The 24,108-nt window shown below is 38.1% G+C and overlaps 1 protein-coding gene across 3 annotated transcripts in view; it reads left to right on the top strand.

The window, feature by feature from the left end:
* Nucleotides 1-1,581: 1,581 nt before the first annotated feature.
* Nucleotides 1,582-24,108, top strand: part of PBX1 (PBX homeobox 1) — a 257,502-nt gene continuing 234,975 nt past the window's right edge. For all 3 annotated transcript variants that reach the window (XM_026682199.2, XM_026682200.2, XM_026682198.2), the window contains exons 1-2: nucleotides 1,582-2,539; nucleotides 5,880-5,953. In XM_026682199.2, the coding sequence (XP_026537984.1) occupies nucleotides 2,349-2,539; nucleotides 5,880-5,953 (265 nt within the window). In that variant the 5' untranslated portion in view covers nucleotides 1,582-2,348. The remainder of the gene's footprint in view (nucleotides 2,540-5,879; nucleotides 5,954-24,108) is intronic.

Below are 24,108 nucleotides of genomic sequence, written 5' to 3'. Positions count from 1 at the left end.
TTCATTTTATCTATTTAATTTATATGGCCACTCATCTCACGAAACACAACACTGGCTGATAGCTCACAAAAATGCAGTACAAAATAACCACCAATAAACAACAATATATTTAATTTGTATATTTAATTGAATGTTTTAGTATTTTTGATGGTTTTACTACTTTTATTGCTTTAAAATGTTTTTAATATTTTGACTGTAATATTTTTTTTAAAATTGTAAGCCACCCATAGTCATTGATTGAGATGGCAGACATATAAGTTGAATAAATAAATAAATAAATATAAAAAGCTTATAAAGGCCCATTTCTTCCATCACAAACCACTCACTTAACTGCAAAGTTGATCAATTTGTCATAAACCTCATATCTCTACTGTACTAATTTCTGCATCATATATGCTGAAAATTCAATTTATAATAAATATTTTAATTAATGAAATCTCTAATAAATGGCATTTTAACTCAGTAGAAAAAAAACAGCCAGTTTGGTGTAGTGGTTAAACTTCTAGGCTAGAAACTGGAAAAACTCCTGACCTGGGCATGAAGCCAGCTGAGTGCCCCAGGGCCAGTCACTCTTACTCAGCCCTAGGAAACAGGCAATGGCAAGCCACGTATGAAATCTTGCCAAGAGAACTGCAGAGGTTCAGGCAATCACCAGAAGCCAATGGCACCCCAGAAAAATCCTTTTCCCAGCTAACAGCAACTATGGGGGGGGCAGGGTCCCAAAGTTCCAGCAGCTCAATAAGGAACCATGACCCCCCTCAAAAAAGGTTGAGAATCTCTGAAGGTTGATTATGTGCAGAAATGAGTAACCCAGTTAGCTGAGCACTATTTTCTAGTGCCACTTTGAGTGCTACACTACCAGCTGGTTATCTTTATCATCTCTTCTAATCTACAAATGCCTTTTATAGTATTGCTCATTAATAACATGCCTCTCATAATTAAATGTGTGCAGATAGAATTGGGTGGCCCAGCTAGGATATTTTCTTCTCTTCTGAATTAGTTGGGCTGCCTACAATATTGGAAAGATGGGGCAGGAGTTAAATCTGACCTACCGTGGATCTCTGGCCGATCTGCAGCAGATCGGGAAGGATGGGTGGCTCCCGGTTTCACTTCGTTTTGTTTTAACAAAAAGAAACAACAAATGGTTGTCCCAGCCAAAATAATACTGATGACTAACTAGAAGTTTATTATTGTATGCAGGATCTGCAGGCTCTATTCAAGCCTGCTACTTCCAACAGCAACTACCAGGCTCAATATGAGTCAGTTGCATTTCTTTTATATCAGACTCACGGTTTCGAGTGAAAACCTGCCGTTTGACTGAAGACGGCCTCTCCTGCACGCACTACCATCAACCGGCAGCTGCTTGCTCCACTAAGTCGGAGGCAGGAGCCCCTTTTCCCTTCCAACTCCAGCTTGCCTCTTTAAGGCCTGGAGCCTCCAGCGCTGCGCACCTCTGAACCCGGTGACTGACAGGCAGCCGCCCGGGGGGAGGGGGGGGATCGGTGATGGCGAAAGCGGGGAGGAGTTATCGGCGGCGAGCGGCGGCCAATCAGGAGGGCGAGGCGCCCTCTCGGCTCTCTCATCAGCACCACCCATCTGCTCGCCTCCTTTCCCTCCTCCCTCCCTCCCTCCCTCCTTCCTTCCTTCCTGGCTGTGCCTTTTCTGTGTCAGTTTCAGGAGTCCTGAGCTTGAGCCTGAAACAAAGCAGGAGGCTGGAAAGGGACTCTCCGGAGTTCGCCAAGACGCCGAGTTGAGGGGGAGGGAGGCTGCCTGCCTTGGCCGAGGCGCCGGGTTGTGTGTGCTTTTCGCCGTCAGCTCTTCGAAGCGGGAAGCTCCTTTCGGGGAGAGCATCTGGCTCCCAAGCGGGGCGGGCGGGCAGGGAAAGTTTGCCCGGCTCTTCCCTTCGGCTTTCAGATCGAGGCGGGTTTTTGCCCGAGGAAGGGTTAAGCGGTAGCTTGCCGACCGTCGACCGCCTCCAACGCTGCCCTGTCGGCCACCTCAACAGCGAAAAGCGAGACCCTGGCTGGGACGGAGAGAAAAAGGAACAGCAAAAAGCGAGCCCGATCCGGCTTCTCGCCTTGATCCTGCTCCAGTGCGCCGCTTCCTTGCCTGCTGGAGCCGACAGCCTCCTCACAAGAATTCCGAGAGTGTTGTTTCCCCCCTTCCCTCCCTCCCTCGGGAGGTTTGAGGTTCGTTAAGGGATAATATTCTTTTTTGAAAACCCAGAGAAGAAAGGCAAGGGAGGAAGGCGAGCCCAACACTTGATTCCTCTCTTCCAAGAAGCGCGCTCCCGAAAAAGCTCGAGAAGGGGGGAAAAGAAGGGGCCCCGTCCGCGCCTTGCCTTGGGGATGGATGATCAGCCCAGGTTGATGCATTCCCACGCCGGAGTGGGGATGGCTGGCCATCCGGGCCTGTCCCAACATATGCCGGACGGAGCTGCCGGCACTGAAACCGAGGGGGGACGAAAACAAGACATCGGGGACATTTTACAGCAGATCATGACCATCACCGATCAGAGTTTGGATGAAGCGCAGGCCAGGTGAGTCCTTGAGTGATGACGACGACGAAGATGATACTTACGCGTATTTAACACGAGGATCTGATCCAGACAAATACTTGGGTTTTCTGTGCTCTTTCTGTTAGCCTTCGGGAAACAAAGTAATCCCGAAGAAAAATCAGATTTTCACTAGACGACTGTATTAGCCTAAAATTACGTTTTTACTAGGACTTAAGTGAAAAACAGGTTCCAAGGAATGGATGTTATTCTTTTGACTGACTTTAGTTAAGTTAGACAAGGCTGAACAGCTAACTTGACTGGATGATTTGAGTTGGGAGCTGCAGCTTCCCATGTGCTTTTGTTTGTAGTAGTTCATGAACTGAAAGTCTCAAATAGTCAACTTAATTTGTATTTGATCCGAAAAAAGAAGTTAAATCTTGTCATATTCTTAGCTGTAATATTTCAGAGATTGAACTTTGGGTGTAAATATCAGACTGCATCTGATATCTAACAGAAGAGGTAAATAGATTATGGTATCAACCATTATTCAAAAAATATTTTGGGTGATTTTTATAGTTTAAAAGAAAAATGCAAAGGGACTGGCTATAAAAAAAGGCTGGTGTTTTGTTTTCTACTTTTGAAATAGCAAAAAACCAACATCTTTTGAAGGGCGCTGTTGAAAGATCTTTCTTATAGCTCTTTAGGTACAGTTCAAAAAACCTTAATCACACTTAATCCCATTGAAAACCAGTGAGCTTAATAATGTTTAATACTTGTTCCCTTTGGTGGCCCCTTTGTACAAACCGAATAATTTCCTTTCCTCATGTGATAGTAAGTATTGATGTTGCATTTTTTTCTATGTGTGTTATTCAAAAGGATAAATATATATTTCTATCATAAGGAGTTGAGCCTTTTAAGAAGCCTAGAAGATAGTAGAATGCAGCCTGTAAATGTTGCTACTTCCCAACTAGATATCCATTCCGGGATGTGCTTCTACATTATGAAACCACATGAATGTATATGAAACAGCAGGTCATAATCTAAGGCAAGTTGTAAGTGCCTGTTACTAACATGCACATTGAAGCATTTGACCATTTGTACAATACTTTTTATCTTTAGCATTGCAATTGTTTTCACAAGCCACCATGTTAGTTTGTTTCTTTTCAAACTGAATTTTGAGAAAGAGACACATGCTTTTTTTAAAAAAAATATCCCATAGAATTATTTTATAAAACTTCAGTGTAGATACTATAGAGTTACACTTTTAGTGCCTGTGCATTTTAAAAATGGAGCTTCTTAAACACACATCAGTATATATAACTATATAGCACTCTCCTAGAACATTTCTGCAAATCTTTAAAAGTTAAAATGAATAAAAAAACAATTTTAACGATAGAAAATTGGAAAATAAAGGAGACATAAAATTGGAAATAAAGGACAATAATTAATAAAATAATCTTACATAGAAAAGCTGTTAACATTTTATTTGCACTCTGTGTCTATAATCCTTTCCACAATCACCTGGGATAGATTGTTAGATTTTATGTGTCAATGGTAAATTGCATAGCTTACTTGCTTTGTAACACCTAATATTCACTGAGATGGTATTGATATATAGCACCAGCTAACAGTGGAATTCTTTAAGTGATTACTTACAAGTAAGTTCGATAGATTTCAGTAGCTCTTGTTACTATAAGGCATATAGCATAGCTTTAAAGCATCATCGGGCCAAGAAGTGCAGGGTTCATAACCTTGTTTTGTTAGAAACCTTGGACTTGATGAACAATAGCTTCTGCTGTATGATGCTTCCCAATATTACTATAAGACAAAGCAAAGGAAAGGTGTTTCTAAAAGTTGCAAGAGTTGATGTTTGGTTTAAACACTTAGTGTGTATAGATACTATTAAATGTGCTTGAAAATCAATTCCAAACATAAAGATGGTTTTTGTTGCCTGTTACTCTTTACATACCTGTGTATGCAGTTCTGCTTACAGACTTTTAAAAAGCAGATCTGTTTTTTAAAAGGAAATGTGTATTTTGTTATTTTTCTGCTTTGCGTAACCCATGATTGGAAATATCAAAGATTTTTTTAAAGTGTGTGGTAGCAAACTTTCATTTTACGTGCACTATTTTTTAAATAGTTTTGATATTTGGGAAATCAAAATATACTGTGCTAGTGTGCCAATTGTGAGCCAGAGTCAGGGATTTTGGGTACTGTTAGGAATGGAAAGAAAGCAGTTCCAACACATTGTGTACACACCAGTGGGATGCTCTCTCGCACATAGAAGTGATGGGCTTCTGGCAAAAGAGTTCTGCCTAATGGATTATACTCCATGTTAATCAGTGAAATGGAAGGGTCTTCAATTTTTCTGCCCGAGGCACCAAAATGTTCATGTTCTGATGACATGTAATTTTGATTCTCAAACCCATTCTTTGATGCCCAATGAGATCAGACTTCTTGCATATTATAGCAGCACATCTTCAGAAGAGATTACTTGTCAAAGAAATAGTAATTGTTACAGCAATGTTAGATTGTTTCTTTCCTTCAATGGGCATCTGCTGGGACATGAAACTAATCAACCTAATAAACAAACAACTGGCCCATTTTGGCACAAGGAAGTGGGGCAGGAAATGACCCATATAAATTCTCTCTTTTTTTGTATACTAGAATAGCAACATGATGGTAGTGGTGATGGTGATGATTTGTTATCCTGATTGGATTTTTTTTTAACTTTATGCCTAATGGAGATTCTATGGAGATTTTAACTCTATGGTTTTTACTCCTTTAAGGAAGCCAGTAAGTTATGAGGAACATGAAAGTAATCGTTTTTTTTTCCACTTCCATCCTGCCTTATTAGATGTTTCCCTCTCTCTCTAGCAGTATAACTCTGCATTCTGGGACTATTTTATTTAAAAATGGCTATTCTGTACTTCAGGTTTTTCTTAAAGGGCTTTCAAACCTTTCCAGTAGAGCTGCTTCAACACAAAGAATTGTAAAACATGGATGAATGGGGGTGTGTGTGGAAGGAAGAGGAACATACAAAAGTTCCCTACGTGGTTGAATAAGATCATCATTAAACACTGGAAAGGCTTCTACATGCTCCTGGCATTGATCAGTTAATAGCCAGGCCAGCAAGTATAGTTTATATGGATGCTGCTGGAACAGCGCTGTCAAATAGTTCCCTATTTGGTAGCATTTAGAATCACCAAACTGATCTCCTATTCAGTATAAAATTGAAAACTGTTTTTCACTTTGGCACAATTTCCACTGAGCTATAACCTTTAATACTTTTTTTGCGTAAGGAATCCCCTGTAATCTATTTTTAAAGATATTCACCTTTCTGTGGCTCACTTCAAACCTAACCCTTCTGATTTCCTTGCAGAAAACATGCTCTAAACTGTCACAGAATGAAGCCTGCACTTTTTAATGTTTTGTGTGAAATTAAAGAAAAAACAGGTAAGGAGAAATTTAATTATTTCCTTGCATCTTTTACCCTCCTTTTAAAGCATATCGCTGCAAGCCTATTTCATTCCAAAAATATATCTAAATGAAAAGGAACAGATTTTCACCTTTGCTTAAAATAACCATATTTTAAATGGTGCAAATAGAATGTGATTTAAGTGATATTGTGCCTATGTATAAGAGGAAAAACAAAGAAGAATATTTCTCGTGTCATTTTTATCTTAACACCTTTTCTACAATTTACATTAATTTAAAAGAGTCCAGAAGTGGCTACATGATTGTAATTTATAATCTACTCAAACAAATATTTTTCTCCTTTTATATTACCAAGACCAGGAAAAAACCTTTGTTAAGGCAAACATACAAAGATCTATTGGGGATTAGCCTTTTTGACTATTGTTTCTCATGGTTATCTTATTTTACATTGTATTTCTTGGTTTCAAGTGTTAATGACATGAAAATACCCGGTCTGTGTTTCCCACCTCGCAGGCCTCCTGCCATGCGCTAATACACTTATAACATGTCTCAGGGGGGCATTTAAATTTTAAAAGCAACAATTAAAAATAGCTGTCATCAATCAAGGGTGATCTTAAACAGCAGATGCTCAGTGAACAATGTTCAGTGACATCCGGTACTTATTTATTTCAACTTCCAAATGTTTTTCTTTCTGGAAAAGAGAGATTTGTCTTCCGCCTTAGCTCAGAGGAAAAAGCAAGAGTGTGAACTGTTGCTGAGTTTCAGCTCTTGGGTCAGATGCTCAGTTGTGGCGTGTTGTCTCCTGTTCTTTCCCTTTTTCTTCTCATTTTTCAACGAGGATGTAACAGTCAGTAACTCAGATCTCAATCAAATAAGGAAAAGGTCTGACATGAATGAAAGTGACAACAAATATGATTGTAAACTCACTTGATATACATTGAAAAGCGATGCATAAAAGAAACGTGCATTTTAGAAAACTGAATTCCTATGCCTCTGAAATTCAGTGTGTGTGCTCTGCATCCTGTGAAAAGCTGAATGAAATAGGATTATTTGACTTCAGCAATATGTATACGATGACTAAGGAGATCCTTTGTTAAATCTTATTTGTGCAGCTAGTAACCTAGACAAAGCACCTAACATTGGCATTCAAGCCCCTGAAGCCCTTAAGGTTGCAGAGTTGAAGGCTGACCTTCTTGAGGAGCCATTCATTATGTGTCTCCTATAATATAATGTAAAGGGATCCCTACAGTATCTCTTAATGGGATGTAATGCAGCTTGAATAAATATGTAAGTCTAAGAAGAACAACAGCTGACCCTTACCAGGTTGCATTTTCTTTTACTATTAGTCTGTCCTATATTTTCTGAACAAACCTAATCTGGGTTTGGGGTTTTAAGCTCCAGTATAATTCATTTTCTGGGATTCTTTTTTTTTTTTTTTTTTGAATCTCCTCTTTGTCAGTCTTTAATTGATTTGTGTCCTGAATGGAAATTGTCATGGTTCAAAGTTGTAGCAGATGGTTAGTGAAAATGCAACTTCTTTAAATTTCCTCCTATTTTCTCTGAAGTTTAATAGTTGGGGTGAGATGAGAAAACTTGTGTTGTCCTAATACTGGTTCATTCCATTGCATTATTAGCCACTGAGTGAATACTGAGAATTGAGGAATCAGTCTGAAACTCTTATTGCCAAGAGCAATGGAACTAGTTGTGTATGTTATTTGCATATTGTAACTTCTATATGACCTGACAAAAAGTGGAACCATTTGATTCTGCAAACAAATATAGAGTGTGGTAGTTTTTTCCCCCACCCCCCAAAAAAATCTGTTTGTGACATTTTTCTGCTTATTTTATCATTCAGAAGTATTACGTTGAAATATGGAGATAGGAAGTTTGGGAGAGGGAATTGTAATAAACAATTATTAAAATCTTGTCTCTACAAAAATGTTAATGGGAAGTTTGTGAATTGTCCACTCATGTGCCACGGGATAATCTGAGGTACTGCACATACAAAAGTAAACTCCTATTTATATATGCATATTTTTATCTTACTGCTCCTATTTGTGTTCATTGTTGTCTTGTGCCCTTGCCTTTGCAACCAATATGCATGCTAACATATAGACATAATGGTGATTTTCAAAACGGCAAACTGTAAGGTAGGATTGACTATATTCCTGAGCACTTTAAGTGGTCTGGGGAATTGGGATTGTGGGGTGCAGTACAGGTCCCAGAAGTATTTCGGGCAGATACATTATTTACATATGTTTTCTACCCGGTTACATTCGGTAATTGAAAACATCTTCTAACTTGCAGTATTCTGACCATGAGCAAAAATTAGGTGATAAGCACCTGGCCATTTCTAACCTGTTTAGTTTTTAGCAAATTTATTTTTAGCACACTATTTTATTTTCCTTCGAATATTTCTGGCTAAGATTTATGATGTTCAATTTAAATTGCCTAGGGAGTAAGAGAAATAGATTTGATTTTTGAGATAAAATAGGAATACAGGCAACCAGCACATAAAAATATTATTTTCATCACAACAGATGAAAATATCACTTTGTTAATATGGTTTTCAGCTAGTATTTTTTTCTGTATCTCTTTTCAACCCTGGCGTTCCAATATACTGAATTGGTATTCACTCTATTACTATTTTTAGATGACTCTAGAGTATGCTGAAAATTATACCACCATTCCTTGTGACAGTGCAACTAATATTTCATGGTGTTAACGTTGCTAGAATAAACTCGATGTGTCTATAAAGTTTTTAGAGAGTAGATTGTCTTTACTGGCCAAAATTTTCCCTTACCTACTGTCATTTCAATTTATTTTAAAGGAGTTATGGATACTTTTTATATAAGCTTAGTTGTCATGAATCATTGATGTATAATGCCGTGAGTTGTATGAAATCTTAACATGTTTGTTTTTTTCAAAAATGATAAAAGACAAGATTTAATATTGATGTACCACGAGGGGAATTATATTGCATCTCTATATTGTCTAGATTCAGCATGCACTTCATGGACAGAGAGAAAGTTGGGATTAATTGATTGGTTCATATTTTACTATTGAGTAAGATAAATGTAATAGATTTCACTATTACTTGAATTTTAACACAGGAGTTGTTATGGAAAGCATGATATGTTGTACTATACAGTATGTAAGAAAAAGAATGCTGTGCAAGTTCTTGCTTGCAGGATCAGAATTCCTGAAAAGAAAGAGAGTTTGATGCCCCCAAATGAGAAATATTGGGGATTAAAAGGCATCACTCTTTCAGTAGCGGCCTTTCCTTTGGAATGCAGGGACTCCTTGACTTACAACCATTTGTTTAGTGACTACTTGAAGTTTCAACAGCACTGAAAAAAATAACATACAGTTTTCACTTTCGCTGCAGCCTCCCCATGGTCACATGATCAAAATTCAGACACTTGGCAACTGGCATGTGTTTATGATGGTTGCACTGACCTTGCGTCATGTGATCACCATTTGTAGCCTTCCCAGCTGGCTTTCGACAATGGGGGAAGCCACATTTGCTTAACAACCACATGATTCACTTAAGTACAGCAATTCATTTAACAATTATGGCAAAAAGGGTCATAAAATGGGGTACTATTCAATTGTCTCATTTAGCAACAAATTTTGGACTCATTTGTGGTCGTAAGTTGAGGACTATCATAGAGAGAAAATAGGCTGGCGGTAGATTGTTAGATTGACTACATGGTATCTTTCATTCTTTCCTGTGAATGTTTTTGAATATTTCATTTTGTATTCCAAAAACAATTAAATATGAATGTTCCCATGAGTGAGTTCCTCAAATTGCCTTAAATGTACTTTTTTTTTTAAAAAAAAAAATCATCCTGCAAGAATTACAAACATTTTTTAAAAATATGAAACAGTAACATCACAAAGTATGAAATATACAGTCAGCCATTATCCAGCATTGGAAATAACAGTAGCTTGCCATATAGAGTCTAATAACTACATTGATTCATAAGGAGTGAAGCGGTCCCATACATAGTTGGGATTTAAGTTTTAAAGGTTAAAAGCAACATCTTAAATTAAGCTGGGAAATAAAAATGAACAATTGATATCCAGGATTTAAATTTAGAATCAGTTTTGCTCCAACTGGATTTTTCAGCATTCTTCAAAAGTAGTTTTTTTTCAGCAATGGTTTCAGCAGAAGAAAGCCTGTCTATTTTGCAATATTTTAGATGGTATTTTAAATTGTATCTATTTGTACAGACATTTTAATTGATTTCATCCCCTTGTCTGTCTAGATGTTATTAGATTGCCAAGGGCTTTATTGAATTGTGTTAGTTTTTAATAATTTATTATGTATATTCTACATTATGTTGGAATCTGAATGAATGAAAGATGATGCAAAAAGGGTTGTTACTGGAAAATTGACTAAACTAGAAACTGCTTTTGTGTGTGTGTGGGGGGGGTATCTTTAAATGGGGAAAGCAGTAAACTAAAGTTTTAAACTCTATTAGTGAATAACAACAGCAACTACTAATGATCAAATTGACAATTTAGCTTCCACATAATCTCTAGACAATGTTCATATGCACTCAGTATGACTAAGATTTAAATTTGTATTATGAAAACGTAGCTTTGAAATAGCTTCAGTTAGTTAGTGTTCCTTGGCTTATTGTTCACTGAGAGAGGAACTTTGGCATTACATACATCGTCCTGTTACAAAGACCTCTCAATAACTCAGAGCAGGCAGATGTTTGGTGTCATGCAGTACACTATTTGTTCTTTATTTTTTTATTCATTTGTTTACTTTAGAGTGAGGTGCTGATAAAATAGCTTAACTGCTATTGATTTTGGGGCAGTAAAATGTTTTGGGCCTGACTTGACCATAAACTGCAACCTTCCTTCTTTTTTTGTTTTGTTTGAATCAGTGGCCAAAAAAGTAAGATGATTTACTTTTTCCAAGGAGAAACGGAAGAGAAACTCTGGTTCGAGGAAATCATTGGCAGAATATGATTTCCGCAGTTCAGGATCCCACCTCCTTTTCTCCTTGGAAGAAGTAAATTTACTTAATTTGGAGCTGAACTTGAGATGGAAGAAAGGATAGACAGGCAAGCCTAACATTTTGCCCGCAATCACAGGCAAAGTGATTGAAACTACCACACGCTTGTTAGTTCTTTGTTCAGAAACATTCAGCCATTTTGCTTTAGCCATTGGCTCTGAAATGCCAAAGAGAAGACTTTGGAAGAGAATTACCCTCATTTTTACATGTGTATCTGTTAGTGATGCTAAGCAAACTTGAAATGAACAGCAAAAGATACAGAATCCTTACTTGGCTAAACCTTGCTGTCTTCCATTCCTTGATTCCTGAAAAGAAATGTGTGAGACTGACTCTTTTCTTCCTGTATAGCAACTATTTCAATGTGACGAATCTTCCATTTGAACAATAGCTATTCCCCACCCCCACCCCAATATCTTAGACAAGACTGGCATCATGTCTTCCTGGGCATGGGTGCTGGTGGTAGTAGTCCCTTAATGTGTGCTAGCTGCTAAGTGATTATTAAATTTATAGATGCTGTGTAGACAGAAATAGGAATTTGCCATCAATTGAAGGTGTTTTTAAGACAGTATTGCCATCACACACACAAACACATCCTGTGATAATGGCCTCTGTGAGTCAAAGAGGTCATTATAAAGTCTCACTTAAACCATGTTTGTTTGACTCCTCCTGACTACTTGGACTATTATTTCATTGGCAAGGACATAGCCACAATGTTTCCATTTTCCTGAATGCTTTGTGACTTCCTAGATCGGTCCACAGCCCAGGGATTTCCTGGTGGCTTCCTATCCAAGTACAAACAAAATCCCACCTTGCTTAGCTTTTATGGATCAGCCAAGGTCACTAACAGTTTACTAACTGTTATAAATACTAACTGTATTTGTTTATGCTTTCTGCTCCTCTCTCTTTCAAATGTTTCCTCTATGGCAAAGGTTTTGGTGGAAGAGCTGGATTTTATTTAATTTCAGCCGAAAGGCAAAAATGATTTGACTCACTCATATACTATCATTTGCTAGGGGCCAGGTTGGGCCTAGTGTTGGCTAGATTGCATTAGTTCTTTTGGCAGTTTTAACACACAAGTGACTTTATGCTTAATCTGTGGTTCATTCTCACAAGCAGGACTGTTGAACAATAGACTACCTGTAACTGTGCATTGATTTTTCCTAAGTGCAAAACCCCAACTACTAAACTGCATTTTGCTAAATAAAGCCCACTGTTCAAACCTATCAAGATCTTTTTGAACTGTGAGCTTGTCTTGAGAAAGGGTAGCAATCCTCCCCCCCTTCTCCACCCACTACTACTGTTTTAAAGTGTCTTTTCAATAAATCAGCATGGGACAACTAAAGAGTAAGCCCAATCTGTACATGTTAAGACATGTGTTCCATATCTTGGTTAAAACCTGACAACTTCTGTCTCTGCATTGCCATAGCATTTGCCTCCTTGCATGCCATCAATAGAGAACAACTTGCATTCCCCCAATGCCCCAAACCTTCTTTTTTGCTTGCAGGCCAAAGAGTCTTCTCCAACCATGACTATTGAAAAACAATGACATCAATCCCTACTATTTTGAGGAAAGAAAGATCACTCATGTTGGTAGCAAAATTGATTGGACAGTTTAAAAAACAACTCCAAACCATGAATAAAAGCTAAACAATCTCCATCCTGTCCATATTTATGATATGATCCATTTGGTAGGATTGTCACAGTCACTGTGGCAGTATCTTTCCTGCAAATGTTAAGACCCCCTCAGACACACCAAAGCTTTTTAAGTCCTTTAGCCTGTTGCTTAGGATCCCATCAATATTTTTTATTTCTCTATAAAGAAAAATCCATTGTTTTTTATTTATTTAAAAGGATGGGACTGAGATGTAACATCAGGGGCAGAGTAAAAAAACAGGTCAATATATTTTAATAATGCTGTTTAAATGTTAATAACTAATAACTCAGAAAATAAACACCAAAATTTTATTGGTTTGAGACTGTAAATTCAGTTCAACACCGAAGGTGCTCTCAGTTTCCCACCAGAGTTAAAAACGACTCCATTGTCCTACTGCCTCCATGGCTCCTAATTCCTCTCCTCACCCATTACTGGTCTCGCAACTGAAAGCTTTAATTTATTCAGCATACAATCTCTTTACTCCATTGCTTTCTGTAATTTATACTTTATACTGCCTGCTGTCTCGAATTATTTAACTCTGTAAGGCATTCAGTTTGAGACTGGATACAAAATCGCAATGAAGAATAAGGCTTGGTTAGACGGGCTTGCCTTTTATATTATTAGTCAGATTTTAAAATATGACCCTAATCAGATACTGCCAAAGGAACAGACGACAAGAACAATTACACACCAATACCAAGTTCTCACAGTTACTTGCCTCTCCATGTGAATATTCTGTTCCTAGTCTCATGTGAGCAATCACATGGACAAACAGAAGAATGAACCATGCTGAACACAATTAAAGCTAGGTCAATACCATGATTATGGCAGTCACGAAGAATGCTGTCTCCCCCCCCCCCCAGGATTTGTTATAGAAAACCATACAAAAACCAAGTTCAAGGATTTGTTTCTCCTTTTAATTATGAGCACATGTGTCTGAGTGTGTATCATGTTGAGTTGTCTGCTCATGTAGATTAAGAAGTTAAGTGAAACAGCTGGCCTGGGAATAATGGAGTTCTCAGCAGTTTCCACTTGGTTGCCATTTGCAAGCCAAGCATAGAAGAAGCATTGAAGGATAGCCTTCAATGACAAGGTGGTTTGGCCATCTCAAGTGTTATAGCCTTCAAAATTATTAGTAACAGTAAAATGGGAAGCCTTGACAAGCCCCATTGAAATGAAGAGGAGTTTTGGGCAGAAAATGATGGAACTTCAGTGAGTCTATGGGAACATGACATTTTGCTAATTAGCAGCCACAGGACTGATAGAAAATGTGTATTAGTGGTACAATGAATGACCATACTGATGTCCATTTTAGGATTGGGCCATATCTGAGAAGCCATTTCCTTGTGGCCTGCATTTGATTGGAATTACTTTAGCTTTTATTGGGACTCAGTGAATCTCAATAATGCATTTAAAAGCAAGGGAGAAAGAGATGCTGGAATCCGTTCTGTTATTCTGAATGGGATGATTTGCTAGCAAATGACTGCTCCTTTTTTCTGTTGGATGGGGTGCTCAATACAACTGTGAATTGATATTTGTTTCCACTAATTTCCAGCCCATTCTTTTTGTGTGTGTATGTGCTTTGCATTCTTGAGCAAATATCCTTCTTGAGGTATCCTGGGAGGATTAAGGGTGGGTATATCTGCCAAAGCTTTCCTCCCTCCTTCACACAATCTCATGCTATTTGCAGAGCCTGCATTTATATGTTGCTCAATATTTCCCGAGGTGGCTGGAATTTGCTTTCTGCCTATTCAGTCCATTCTCTAACATTTGCACATCTGGAGTACCTTAATCTTTGAACACAAGACAATGAAGTCCCCCCCCCCTTCTCTTCCTTTTCTTAGTTTGGAGGTCATGATGGGAAGAACAGAATTTTAGAGATATGGACAATTGGACACTATAAGCTTTCCTTTTTTGTTTTAAAGCTTTTGAGAAACCTTTGAACAAATGTAGGGGATAAAATCGCAGGAAAAATATTTAGTCTGTGGACAGATTTACTTTGCTTGCCCTTTCCCTTCTTGATTTCTGTAGTGCTCATCACAAGTAGAGGTGCTTGTTACTGTTTTGTGGGTTTATGTCTTGGAACTAAGTTGCAAACAGGGTGTTCAGTAGATTTGATAGCTAAAAGATTTTTTTCTTATTCTAAATGTACAATATGCTGTTTAGTTATATATATGTATTATGTATATGTATATGAACCAGATATTTAGTGCTAACACTAATATGAAATCACATAAAAAACCATCAAGAGAGGTTGTGAATCACTCTCTTGGTTTAGCAAAATATATATATACAGAGATATGTATTCTTGCTTGCTCCTAATCTGCTCTAGATTTCTGTAAGAAGTTTTTTAACCTATTTCTATAAATTTACAATTTATGGAAATAAGACAGCAATAGCACTTAGACTGTGTACTCAATTTTAGTCCTTTATCTAGTTGTTTTATGAATGAAACTTAAGTTTCCTTAAGCTGTGCCTGCAGGCTGTTTTAGTGGAGGAAAGACTGGGATTGTTTTCTGCCTTTGTTAAGGAGATTTTTCTCCTCTTTTTCCTTTAGGGGAAATATTCTATTCTGCTTCTTTTCTTATTCTGGTGAATAGTTTATTCTGGGGAGGGAATCCTTCCTACAATATTTTAACTAAATCTTTAAAAAGGAACAGTTTGAGAAAAAGTAATTTCCTGGGCAGGAAAGATAGCATATAACATATAGTATATTTGTTGTTCATTATATACAGCAATAGCAATAGCAATAGCACTTGAACTTATATACCGCTTAACAGTGCTTTACAGTCCTCTCCAAGCACATTGCCTCCAGCAATCTGGGTCCTCATTTTACCTACCTTGGAAACATGGAAGGCTGAGTCAACCTTGAGCCTTATGAGAATCAAAGTGCTGAACTTCTGGCGGCCAGCAGTCAGCAGAAGAAGCTTGCAGTACTGCATTTTAACCACTTCACCACCACGGCTCTTAGATAAGAGCATTCCACAAGAATGAGGGTAAATCTAAGATAAAATCAGATTTCAGTTCTGAATTAGGAGCATTAAACAACTTGGGTATATTTTCAGCACTTTTGTTGAAATTCTCCGGTAGAGCGAATATATGTAAAAGAACTAGCTTTGGAATTCTTTGCATTTCTTCTTCTTCTTCTTCTAGAGGCCATTCTCTGAATGATATGATTAGATCCTGCTGCCAGTTCCCAAAACAGTCTTGCAATTCTTGTTGTGCAGGAGTCAGTTTTTCCTCCCTGAAAGAAAAGTCAGTTTAGCAATTTATAATAAAAGCAGATTGGATTACAAGTGAGGGAGAGGTCCTTTCTTTTATATTGAACCCTATAATGCAGGTTTTGCCAAATTCTTCTGGAAATGGGAGATTCCAGAGAATTAAGAATTATACTGCCTTTGCTTTTTGCCCCCTATGTGCCCCCTCCTTCTTTGAATTGTGATGAAGGTAAATTGAGAGAAACTTATAAAAACAAAGGGAATCTGGCTGCAGAAAACAAACTGGAGAACTTCTCATTGGAAGGGGAAATAAACTACAGGAGCCAAGATAATGGTTTAAATAGGATTTCATAGAGTTATGCTTTTGAACTTTTATTCAGGGGAGGGGGAATCTCAATTTTTCTTCCTCCTGTTTTTTTTTTTTTTTTACAGTTGTTTTCAAAGCATATTTTGTCCAGGAACTTGCAAGCTTTATTTCTAGGTCTTTGCAACTTGGTTTTTTTTTCCAGCCTTCTTTCTTTCTGGTTTGGTTGTTTCTTGTTTTCCTCCTCCTGTTTCTTGAACAAATCTAACTTTGCTGTTAAACTCTGTTCCCCATTTTTATATGTATGTGAGAAACAAGAAAGTGGCCATCTTAAGTGTAGTATTTTGCTTTTCAGACTTCCCTTGAAAGCCTCAAATTGCAGAGGTATAAATCAGTCTGAGATGGAAAAGGGAGATGAGATTCTTCTTTGAGACTTACTTTTGAGAAATTGCAAAGGAATTCTCTTGTTGGCCAAAGAGTTTTACTGTGAAGGCACCTTCACAATAGCCCAAGGTTGAATTCATGGATGAGAATTCTTAAATGGAATAATGATGAGTGCTGCTGAAGACATACATAGAATTGCAATATCCTTTGCTCAAATAGTTTTGATTAAGTTGTTAAACTTAAAATATACTTGCATATTTCCCATACTTTTATCAGCTAACCAGAGAACATTTTATTTTTCTCAAAATTGCCTTTTCTCCTCCTTTCTAACTTCTTCACAAATGTTTTGTGTTTGCACATTCCCTAAGCTCTTCCCTTTTCAAAAGCAATGTTTTGTGTGCTTTCAAGTTATTGTTGACTCCCAGGCATTGGCTGGGAGAGAGAGAGGGGGAGAGAGGGGGGGAGAGAGAGGGAGAGAGAGAATGTGATTGGATTTCCAGCTTTTTGAAAAGCTTTAAAAATATTTCCCAGAACTGAATGTTAGACTTGGGAGCTGGAGTAATGTCTGGGTCCCAGTTTAGCCCTCATCCGTGTTGTTTCTAGCTCTACTACTGGTATGAAACATTAGAATGCAATGATTGTTGGACACGTGTGCTTCCCGCACCACTAAAGAACTCAAATCTCCTTTCTTTTTACTTTTTTCTTCCTCCCAAAATATAACTCAGCCATTTCAATGGGGGAGAAATGGTACTTGAGATTGGAAACCATGGCAGCTTTGATTAAATCCAAGCCATCGGATTGTACCTTTAACTATCTGTTTTTATGGCCATATTTTCCATGTCCAAAGCTGTAAGCATGTGTTTAGATATGGTGATTAAGGGATTTTGGAGGAAGGTGCTGGAAATTCTAAGTGTGATGCTTAAAGAAGATAATATATTTTCATTATGAAACTTCAGAGTAGAATTTGCTCTAGTAGGACATGCTGTAGGCCACTTCATCTAAGCTGTGGTCTGGTTTTAACAAGATATGCTAAGCTGTGGAATGATTACAGCATTCAGTTTTTTGTTTAGTATGCGAATGGGAAGCCAGCAATTTTGGCTTGAAATTAAATCGTGATTAAACAAACATTGGCCTAGTGCAGTTTGTGAAAACAGTCAATGTGTTCCATCTCCAGAAGAAGGACTGCTTCTCAGTTCTTGCCCCTCTGGTTACAAAAAGAGGATTGGAAGTAAAGCATTGCCTTAATTTTCCTGAATTTTAGGAATCAAAACCCCAACATTATAATTAGAGGACCTTATAAAATATCAGAATAAGCCTAATTTAAAGTAGAAACTTACTCTGGATATATTGTATAAAGATAGGTACAGTATGTTAGTGAGTTTATGATTGTGTGTATGTGTGTGTGTGTTTGTGTATCAGATAGCAAAGAAGAACAGATATCCATGAAAAAATAAGCTAATGTCTGGTTCTTAAACAAAGACCTTTTCTCTTTGTCCATTAGAAGCTTTATAAAAAATCTTCTTTGAGTTGCTTTAAAAATAAAATTCCTTATTTTTCCGAGCATTTGTAAGAATTACCAGATCATTCCAGGAGACTTCCAGAAGGAATAGAGAGCCTTGTATGATTATGGCATTGCCAGAAGGAGATTCAATCCTTCGGGATACTGTATAGCACCCATTGATTTTAGAGAGGTATTTCTGGGATCAAGGGTACTTCTTAGGGACTAATCTGGCAAGCTATTTGAAGTTAAGTAAGAGTCAGGTCCATATTGTAAATCTGTTGGAGGCTCTTCAGAAAAAGAGGAGCAGTTTTAGATTTGTGGGCCTTGTCCTTTTTAGTGTCATTAAACTGTTACATACTACTTGCGGGACGGGTAGGACCCCACATTTCCAAAATTAGTTTGTTCCGCCCTCTTCGCACACCCCCTTACGGCCTTTTGTTGGAGATCCCGGGCAAAGCGCCGTCCCAGGAAGGGGCGCCGGGCTCGTGGGCCGGTGGGGTGCAGGAGTGTGCTGGGGGGCAGCCGCTCGTCCGTGCCTCGGGAAGGAAGGCAAAGAAGCGGGGGGAGCGGGGCCTGGTTTGCCTCCTTCCCGAGGCGGGGGGGGGGGGGGGGGGGGGGGGCCAGGGCAAAAAACTCCTGACGCCCCAGCCGGCCTCAGGGCTCGGCGTGCGCCTTTGGGAGCTGGAAGGCGGCGCTCTTGGTTCTGGTGGACGCTTCCTTAATTTGCGGCCCGCGGTGCCCCACTTTGCCGGGATAAGGCGACCCGGCTTAAGGCGCCCCCAATTGGAGCTCTTTTCAGGGCAAAGTGTTATATACGGATGTCTCTGCAATTCTGAAATTTGAGATCCTTTCAGTTTTTATTGTTGGCTTTGCAAATAGAATACATCTGTATGCCCATTGACTGTAAGGATGTATTTGGGGGTTGTTGGGTTTTGAGCCAAGAGACAAGGAAATTGGGGGCCATTGTAGGGATGATAATGCCAGTGCCATGGAGTGTTAGAGGCACTAATTCAAATAAAAGTCAGATGAAGAAACATTTATGCATTGTTTCCTTTTCAGCATAATGTGCAGCCATAATAATTCTAATTATTTCACTGCAGTCTCCAAAAGCTTAGATAACACTGATAGAAAATATTGGACTAGCTAAAGTAGGACTTGCCATGATTCTGCACAGGAAAAGCATGATGATCTGTGTGATAAATTGAAACAAGGTTAATCTCCATCTATCTATCTATCTATCTATCTATCTATCTATCTATCATCTATCAGATTACCACATGAAGCACCAATCCTAATTTAAGAATAGTTAACTATATTCTAAAAGGATTTCATTTCCTTTCTCTATTACCCAGCTGAACAGTACACATGGTTTGATTGTCCAGTTGTTGCAACAGAAATCTTGGATGTAGATTTGAGGATCTTAAAAGTTTTATGAGATGAAGGGAATGAGAAGTTGCCTTGTCATGTGTGCCCTGAGGTTTCATAGCTGCATAGTGATTGTGGACCTGTTAGTCTTAACACAGGGGTGTCAAACTCACGACGTCACATTATTACAAGATGTACCATGACTTTTTCCCCCTTTGGTAAAATGGGGATGGGTGTGGCCAGGGCGTGACGCATTTGGGTCACAGTCCGTGAGTTTGACACCCCTGGAGTAACACATGTGACAATAAGACAGGTTTTAGATTGGGATTCCTGCATGGGTTGCAGATGCTGGTCTCTGTAAAGTTTGCTGTGGAACTGAATATGAAAATATGAGAATCCTTGCTGTAAAATTGTCTGTTTTCCTTCTTGAAAGCCAAGATCAAGATCGGTGTGTCCATCTGATAGTGATGGAGAATCTGGGTATCTGTGCGTCAACTTTCAAAATTCTGCAATAATTGTGTTTATCATAATTGTGGGAGCTGAAGTCCTTACATTTTGAAGGTACTTATGGTGGGCAAGGTTGGCTAAAAATAAAAATCCTTATTACTATTCATCCAAATTAGATAACTGCTGTGCTTCCATAGGGTCATTGAATGAAAAGCTCTAATTTTCCTTTCTGCAGATTGAATGCATGAGTCTGGAAAAATGTGACGCTGCAAAGTATTTCCTTATCTTTTTTTTTTCTTTTAAAAAACCTCTGTAGGACTTCTTTGGTATTCTTTCTGTATGAATTTCTGGGGAATGGTTCACAATTATGCTTTCCTCAAAGTTCTTTTTTCTTTACAAACTCCATGGTGACTTGCAAAATAAAAGGAACTCTTATTTGGTTCCTACAGATTACAAATCCATCAGCTGGCCCCTAGTTCTGCTGCTGAAGGATTTGTTTGAGAAAAGAGCTGTGTTGGCATCTTCTGTTACTGAATGTGCCCCCTGGGAAGGCTGTTTGCCTATCCCTCTGATGTCTTGCTGCATCTAAAGGCAATTGTGCTGAAGAGGATGCAGGAGGGCCCCCTCCCCTCTGCTGCTTCTCCCTCCCTCTCTGCCCCCTCCCTGCTGAGACCTATGCCTGGTGAGTTTCACCCTCTCCTTCCTTCCCAACAGAGTTCACTGAAAGTTCGTCTCCAACCAGTATACAGAATGGCTCAGCTCTTTTTCTGCCTTCTCCCACCTTGTCCCCATCCCTCCTTGCAAGGCAGGAATCCAGCACCACCAGAGGTTGGCAGGCTGGGCACTACTGATTGGTGTTTAAAAATACTCCTGTTGAGGACGGGCGGGAAAAGAGCATTGGAAAACATGACTAAATATTGATAGTCTCCGTTTTCATTTTGAATGGAGGTAAGATGATCTTCAGGTGTTTTTTTTTTAAATCATAAAATGGAAAGGACTTGTTGATTTTGAAAGAAATACTGAAGCCCACACAGGAGCCCTTTTGGTTACCAAGTTAATTGATTTATGAGGAATCACCCAGACTAGTGACAGAGGGTATGATATAAATAATCTAATGAATAAAATAAATAACAAATATATATTTTTGAGGGAGGGACATAAACTGCAACTTGCTTCTGCATGCTTTTATTTGAGGTTGTAGTCTTGGTTCCCCACTTAAGCCAATTTTTCTTTATTTTGTTGTGTTTGGAATACTATGCAACTTTTGTCAGCTCTATTAGAATTTTACTGTAGGGTTTGCCATATTGTTTTAAAATTTTGCTGGTTTCTTGATGGTGAAATTAAGAATTTAATTGCATTAGCAAAGTGCTTAGGAACTTTGAGAAAAAAAATTGCATTATACTAAGGAATATTAATTTCTATTTTATGTTTTATCTTGTTTTACTGTGTTTTATTCCATTTTTGTTCTCTGAGTTTTAAATTTTACTTTTAAAGTTTTACATAACCATTGTATTATCTTGGGCCATTTTGAATAGATTCTTTTTTTACTTTAATTATATTCTTGATTTTAAAAAAATAATTCAGAACATGATATGAACACAACAAATTGTCCTGAAAAATCTGCCTCAGAATTTTTGATAGAAGGCAATAATAACTTTAAATTTAAAAAAAAAAACAGTTTTCATCTCTCCTAAAGCTTTGCTGGCTGAGGACTCCTGGGAGTTGAAGTCCCCAAGTCTTAAAGTTGCCAAGGTTGGAGACCCCTGTCCTTCTGTTGTGCCTTGGTCATTCAATGGTTAGAATTCAGTATTGTAGGCTGACTCTCCCCACTATGAGGAGTTTGATCCTGACTGGGTCGAAGTTGATTTAGCCTTCCATCATTCCATAAAATGAGGACCCAGATTGTTGGGCGCAATATGCTGACATTTGTACTCCAGAGTACTGTAAAGCATTTTGGAGTGGTATATAAGTCTAGGTGCTATTGCTATTGCTAGTGCTGTTCTCATATATCTTTCAAGTCAAACATGTATTTAGAATGGAATGGAATAGAATAGAATAGAATAACAGAGTTGGAAGGGACTTTGAAAGTCTTCTAGTCCAACCCCCTGCTTAGGCAGGAAACCCTACACCATTTCAGACAAATGCTTATACAATCTCTTTTTAAAAACTTCCAGTGTTGGAACATTTACAACTTCTGGAGGCAAGTTGTTCCAGTGATTAATTGTTCTAACTTTCAGGAAATTTCTCCTTAGTTCTAGATTGCTTGTCTCCTTGATTCGTTTCCACCCATTGCTTCTTGTTCTAGCCTCAGGTGCTTTGGAGAATAGCCCCCTGAGATATTGGAACACAGCTATCATGTCACCCGTAGTCCTTCTTTTCATCAAACTAGACATACCCAGCCTGGTGGGATTCAATTTTTTTTACTACTGGTTCTGTGGGCATGGCTTGGTGGGCCTGGCAGGGGAAGGATACTGTAAAATCTCCAGTCAGAGGTGATATTTGCCAGTTCTCCGAACTACTCAAAATTTCCGCTACCAGTTCTTCAGAACTGGTCAGAACCTGCTGAATATCACCTCTGCTCCAGTCCCCTAATCATCTTGGTTGCTCTTCTCTGCACTCTTTCTAGAGTCTCAACATCTTTTTTACATCGTGGTGACCAAAACTGGATGCGGTATTTCAAGTGTGGCCTTACCAAGGCATTATAAAGTGGTATTAATGTTTTACGTGATCTCAGTTCTTTCCCTCTGTTTATGCATTTTACGTCCAGAGCCATAATCTTTAAAAATAGTTATGAAAATTTGAAGTATCTGTTGCTTGAAGGATTTTTTTTATCATGTTCCTAAAGCAGTTTTGATTTTATAAAGCCTTTTTACTAGACATTAGATAAATGAAAAATGAATAAATACACTAACATTTAATTTAATGAATATTAATATTTAATGCAAAATTTAGCAAAATAAAATAAATAGATCCCAAAGCAAGGAGCAAATGTCTTTGTTGAATTAGAATTCAGTATGCTTATATGCTTGCCAATCATTTCAGTTACAAAGCTGAAAAGAAGCTGGACTTACGTTATAGCAGAGGGGTTTGGTAGGAGCTCTCATTTTATGTTACGCCTGTCTTCACTTTCATGAAGTGTTCAGCTGACATAGTGGTAAGGTTATGCTGATAAGCAAGTTGGTGATTCTTGTGTACCTTTGTTTTTATGTTTTACATGGTATAGTTTTCAATTGTAACAAAGGATGGCTTATTCTGAAAATACGTTGTCCTTGAAATGCATACACTGCCAGGGTAGTGACATAATGGCAGACTATAGTTCGGCTTATTTACATGGCTAGCCACATATCTTGAATGTTCATGTGTATTCCTTCACTCCTTATTTCCATTAAGTGCAAAAAAGGATATTATAGGATTCACTTTTATTATGTCTGTATAATATAAACTAATAATCAAGCCTAAATCTTCTCTTTTGTGAATCAGAAGTCTGATTCAATCTTTTGTATATGTATATGGAGTAGACTTGCTCGGGAGGCTGTTCTTTTTGAGTCAGTACTTAGTGGACATCTTTTGCCTACCCTGTAAGAGAATCTTTATCTTAATCTAATATAATGTTTTGCTATTTCCCTGTTAGAAAGAAGAGTAGCCAACATTTGTCTTCAAGAATGACTTTGTCCATAGCTGTTAGTGGAAATACATTCAGTCTCACATCTCCTTGTGATGTTCCTTTTATATGATAAAGTGAACTAATAACGGGTTTCTTAACACCCAGCCATACAAGATCAGAAAGGGAGATTATTTGATTTGTCTTATCTGATAGTATCTCTTGTAGGGCTGCTAAATTTGATGCCATTGCTTTTAGATGCTTAATTATCTACCATTCTTGATAATTTGTTTTCCCTTAGGCTGATTTACATTTTATGTCTATTTTGCTTATCATTTTTTGACAGCTTTAAAATGCATGCTTCTTTTAGTTTGTAACTGTTGGTCTTTAACTGTAAAATCTATTATTATTAGGTTATCTTCTATACTGTATATATAAAAGCAAAATACCACTCATGCATCATCACAAAATCTCCAGAACCGTAAAGCCTACAAACTTGAAATTTGGCACATATGTTCCTCTTGGCTTCTAGATGCTCACTAAGAAATGATTTTTTGAAATAACCACCACAGCATTAGTATTTCGTATATTATTATTAACATACTCTGATGCTAAGGAAAAGAAATATGTTCCAAATGCAAAACACAAGCAGAGGAGAGGAGTTTCA

This window comes from Notechis scutatus, chromosome 3 (genome assembly GCF_049901735.1).
Source record: "Notechis scutatus isolate UNSWTSFEM ecotype Mainland chromosome 3, rNotScu1.2, whole genome shotgun sequence".
NCBI lineage: Eukaryota > Metazoa > Chordata > Lepidosauria > Squamata > Elapidae > Notechis > Notechis scutatus.
The sequence above is the reverse complement of the archived record's forward strand: the minus strand, read 5'-3'. Positions and strand labels throughout refer to the sequence as shown.